This window comes from Aedes aegypti, chromosome 2 (assembly GCF_002204515.2).
Source record: "Aedes aegypti strain LVP_AGWG chromosome 2, AaegL5.0 Primary Assembly, whole genome shotgun sequence".
Classification (NCBI taxonomy): domain Eukaryota; kingdom Metazoa; phylum Arthropoda; class Insecta; order Diptera; family Culicidae; genus Aedes; species Aedes aegypti.
The window spans coordinates 37,701,627-37,707,231 of NC_035108.1; the positions used below are offsets into that span (position 1 = coordinate 37,701,627).

The 5,605-nt window shown below is 38.4% G+C and overlaps 1 protein-coding gene across 1 annotated transcript; it reads left to right on the forward strand.

Moving 5' to 3' along the window:
• Window positions 1–2,813: 2,813 nt before the first annotated feature.
• LOC5579985 (endocuticle structural glycoprotein SgAbd-2) lies at window positions 2,814–3,645 on the forward strand. The gene is made up of 2 exons (XM_021845814.1): window positions 2,814–2,877; window positions 2,950–3,645. Exons 1-2 carry the CDS (start codon window positions 2,869–2,871, stop codon window positions 3,373–3,375), a joined length of 435 nt encoding a protein of 144 aa, XP_021701506.1. The 5' UTR covers window positions 2,814–2,868; the 3' UTR covers window positions 3,376–3,645.
• Window positions 3,646–5,605: the final 1,960 nt, after the last annotated feature.

Below are 5,605 nucleotides of genomic sequence, written 5' to 3' on the forward strand. Positions count from 1 at the left end.
TTCTACCATGGACATTTCCCAAGTTCTTAGTTTCATCCTAAGAGTACTCTCAGGAACTCCACAAAAAGGTTCAGGGCCGACGAAGCTCGAAGCTGCACCCTGTCTGCATGATTTACTGATACTCGTCTTTTATTTCCCGAGATCCCAGGAAATGTGTTTGCCGACTACTTGGCTGTACAGATCTCGGTTAAAATTAGCCGAGATTCGGAATTCTAAACTAAGTGTCTATGAATATTTTTTATCTTATCCATCAGAATCTTTTCTCTCTTCAGCAACTTTCTTCTCTATGACTTGAAGAAAAAGTTTAGACTATGAATTATAGGATTGGGTTCGATTCCCGGTCGGTCCAGAATCTTCTCGTAGTGGAAATTTCCTAGACTTTCCTGGGCATAGAGTATCATCTCACATGTCACACGATGTACGAATGTGAAAATGGCAACTTTGGCAAAGTAAGCTCTCAGTTAATAACTGTAGAAGTGCTCATCGAACACTGAGAAGCAGGCTTTGACCCAGTGAGGACGTAATGCCAAAAAGAAGAAGAAGAAGATAAACTCCCTTTTTTGCACTCGATTTCACCATTAGAAAAGCATCGGTTCGTAAAATTTGGACATATCACTGTACATTGACGAAAGAAATTTTCACCACTGCAACTGTTCATAAAAATTTCACTCACGTGACTTCAACATGCGACAGAGTTCTAACGCAACACACTCGAAATCTCGTTCACCAAAATTTGACGGCACATCAAAGATCGTCGTAGCACCCGATCACATCGAGTTCTCATTAGAGAGTATCGATTTCTTGTCCCAGTACAAATTTTTCAGTTCGGCCCCGGTTCAAATTGATCGACTTGTCGTCATCGTTGAGTAAGAGAAAGACAGTAGTATAGGTAGTGGCGCTGCTGTGGGTTTTTCAAATCGGTGGTGGCGATGGCATGAAGAACAACAAAATCTGTAATAATAATTCGGAAAGTGGCTGCAAGATGTTCGCGATGTGTGCGAGTGAGTTGTCTCTGGCAGGTTGATTAATTTTTTTTGGCGCCGCTCTTGTTGGCGGGCAGGGTGTCCCAGAAAAATCAATGCTTTAAAAGTCATGGTGCTCAACCCTAACATGAAAGATATGCTTAGTTTACGAAAAATAGTAATTTTTCAAAGCATTCTATGTTTCAAATATTGTTTTTCTTTCTCTATGAATAATATTGGGCATTTGTGCAGTAAAAGTTCTTCAAATACACAAAATCGTACATATGTTTAACCCTCTAATACCCACATTTTTATTTTCGATCTAAATATCATTTTCAGTTATCTAAAATCATTCTAAACACGTTTTGGGCAATGATTTATTTTTATTCGTAAATCTATGAATTTTGGTTTTTGATTTTTATAATTTTTATTTTTGAACATCCCTATTCTTTTCATTTTTTCTTGAAACCTCTTTTAGTTACTGATTTTTGGCAATAAAAAAAATTCAAGTTTTTACGGTACTTTTAAAAATAATAATTTTTTTTTTTATTTTCCGTGTAATTAACGGAAAAACAGGTTTGAAATTATTTTAATACCACCAAGCTCTTCTTCTGTTATAGGTTAATAGTAGAAAAATATAAAAGGTACGATTTTTTATATTACACGTTAAATAAACCCTGGCATTTGTAGGTTATATAAGAATACAATTTTTCAAACAATTTTCAAAAATACAAAAAGGTTTCAAAAGTTATAAAAAACTTTTCTCATATGCGTGTTATGAGCCAAGGTGTGAGCCAAAAATAAAATCATTTTGATTTCCGAGTCACGAAAAAATACACAAAATTACAAAGTGTACCCCGTCTAAAGGCGGGGTTGGGTGGACACCCGCTTATTCTCGGAGAATATGCATTATTTATACACTCTATGAAAGCTGTATGGTATATGGACTGTTTGATGGTATAACATATTATGGTTTACTTCAAATATCCTATGAAAAAACTTCAACATTTTCTTAGCTTCAAATTGATTCATAATCAAGACGCAAGTTTTATACTGCTAATGTGACAGAGGGGGATCCATTTTATATATAAGAACGTTTAAGGCGCCGAGGACCTGGGATCGAATCCCATCCCCGAGATAGTCACTAAAGAATTCAGTGACGACTTCCTTCGGAAGGGAAGTAAAGCCGTTGGTCCCGAGATAAACTAGCCCAGGGCTAAAAATTTCGTTAATAAAGAAAGAAAAAAAAACGTTTAAGACCCATTAATAATATCGTTTGCACTAAATTTCACAAAAGAGTTCATTATTCCCTGATACCTTTTAACCAGCCGAGTTTTTGACCCATTTTTCTATCTCGTTTTTCTAATATTTGATATGATTTTTTTTCACCATGAATGAATGCAACACATTGTACTAATTACGAATTCGGAAATTAGGCGAATATAACTGAAAAATATTGTCATTTTAAGGTCTTAAAATAAGCATTTACTTAATGTGTCCATAATGCCCCTAATTCGCCTATTATTATTTTAGGGTTGAGTATCATGATATTTCGAACATTTTCTGGGACACCCTAAGGGAGGATGACGACGACGGTGACGATCGATCAACCAATTTCGATGGCAAAAGAGCATTATGTGAGCTCTTGTGGCAGAAAGTTAGAAAAACATACATACCGTGGGGTAGTGCTTCGGGGTAGCCGGGAAAAGGGGGTGGCCGTTTCGAACGGCTTTGCGAGGCCTCGGAGGATTGGGGAAGGCTTCGATTTCGTTCGGACAGATTTCGGGTGGATTGCACTCCTTGATGTTCGTATAAATAGTTATGCATCCGATCGAAACAGTATCAGTTCACTTCTAACGAACCCAATTCAATCATTATACCTGATCCTCTAAGCTTGACTGCAAAAATGAAACTTGTGAGTTTAGGAATTCATAGTGTGGCATAATTTGTGATACTTAATGAGAAATTTTGTTCTCGGTGTTTTCAGTTCATCACATTGTCTGCCTTGTTGGCCGTTGCCGTGGCTGTCGAGTACCATCACGTGGAACACAAACATATCCCGATCGTTCACAGCGAATCGTACCATGGACACGATGGTAGCTTCAAGCACGAGTATGAATCGGCCAATGGAATCTCAGTTCAGGAACAAGGCTACGTCAAGAACGCCGGAGACAAGGAGCACGCAACCAATGTTGTTCACGGAACCTACTCATACATTGACCCCCATGGCGTCCCAGTTTCCGTGAGCTACTCCGCTGATGAGAATGGTTTCCAGGCCCATGGATCGCACATCCCAACCCCACCACCACTACCAAAGGCCCTGGTTGAAGCCTACGCCAAGGCCGGTAGCCATCCGGAGAACCATGCTGATGTGCACTACAGCAAGCCCGAACCACACTACAAGCATTACTAAGCGGAGCAACATCCTTCCCTGAATGAGTTTTTAGATCTCAGACCAGGTCGTTTATCCTGATCTAAGAACTAGAAATGCCTTCGACTGACCTGGGAAGATGGCTGCGCGTTTCCAAAGAAAAGACTGCCCCTTTGTTTTCGACAGTTCTCAATGTGATATCTCCCTGGTTGGCCCAAACCGGACCAATCCGGAAGATTTGTTCTGTTTTATTTTTGTAGAAAATGTCAGTGTATGTATACAATAAATCAGTTTAATAACAACTTTAACGAAGATCCTGTTGGTTTCGATACAGTTGCGACCCCTAGGAACACACATGTTATAATTGATGCATATTAACTCTTATATGACTAGATTATGTCATATAAGAGTTAATATGCATCAATTATAACATGTGTGTTACTCGGGACACGTGCTTACACTTAAAACAGGTTCCCCTCATAACTCTTCAGCTATCCTTGAATCAGTTTGTCCTGACACGCACAACCTGAGGGCAGGGCTGTGCATTTTCGAAAGCATTTTGTGAAACACGAAGGTTTGGTTGCGTCGTCTCGATGGTGACGAACAACTGCGTCGATACGTTCTTCTTTCACCACTCATTCGTTTCGTTATCTGGTTGAAAGCAGCGAACAAGAAAGGTTAAATGAAAGAGTAAGAACTTCGTTTCATTTGATTTCATTGAAATCTATCAAAATGTTTCAAATTCGATTTTATCTATTTTTTGCAAAAGTAATGTATATAACTTGTTAGGTAATAACTTAAGATAGAGAAGTATGCGGGCCACCACGTCGTTTTCTTGAATTAATCTGCTCCTAAAGTTAGAGACTACCGATTGAAAGACCAGCTCGCTGCGGTGAGGCTCTGATATAGGACGCGAGACGCACAGGCAAAACGAAAAAAATGAAAGACTACGCTTGCTGCGATGAAAGGAAATGTTTGTCGGATTGAAACGAAACAGTAGAGTTTCAATCGGAAGGGAAGCTTGATTCAGTCAGTTGGGGACTGAAAATGCTTTCAATGAATTGAAAATGGACGGCCCTGCCTGAGGGTATCAAATAACAGAAGGGTGGCTTTGCCTGAAGAATAGCTCCCGGATTTTTTTTCTTTCAATTCCTTCAATAGTATTATTCCAAACATTACACTCATGTGTTATATCTATGTGCTCTTTGTCAAAAAAACACTATCATACTGATTTGATAGAACTGCATTGACTTCTTCTTTCTGGCGTTACGTCCCAACTGGGGCAAAGCCTCCTTCTCAGATTATGAGCACATCCACAGTTATTAACTGAGAGCTTTCTTTGCCGATTGACCATTTTTGCTTGTGTGTATCGTGTGGCAGGTACGAAGATACTCTATGCCCTGGGAATCAAGAAAATTTTCTTCACAAAAAGATCCTCAACCAGCGGGATTCGAACCCACGACCCTCAGCATGGTCATGCTAAATAACTGCGCGTTTGCCGCTACGGCTATCTGGGCCCTAAACTGCATTGAGCATTCATTAACATTTTGTAAACAACGTATTACATTTCATTTGCCATAGCAGTTCAAAACTATTACAGTTGAGTTGATGTCACTTGTTTATAAGAGAAAAACGCTTTCAATTAACAATATTGCCTTCTCCTCACGTTTTTAAGACAGATCAAGAGTTTGAGATCATCGTCTATAATCACGGATTCAAATTTTGAAATTGCAATGCTCCTAGGCGGCATCCATTTATTACGTATCGCTAAAATTGAACATTTTTGACCCCCTCCCCCCCTCCGTAACGCTTTTTGTATGAAAAATTAAAATTTTTTGTATGAGCCGTAACGCTTGAGCCTACTCCCCCCCTCCCCCTAGAGCGTTACGTAATTTGTGGACGACGCCCTAGCTGCAACAATGGAATTTGTTGAAGTTTCAATAGCATTGTCAATATCAAGTTTTGTTTGTAGAGAAATGTTAACATCAAGATTAAAGTCAATATATGTTTCATATATATATATATATATATATATATATATATATATATATATATATATATATATATATATATATATATATATATATATATATATATATATATATATATATATATATATTCCAGTCGGCACGAAAATAATTGAAAGTGGAGCTGATAGGATTGAGAATCGCTTCATGGGATATTTGAAATGTAACAGGGTCATGATCAGAATCAAAGTCAGCATGATTTTGATCAGTTGGCTACAAAGATGACTAGAGTCGGTTAAGACCAA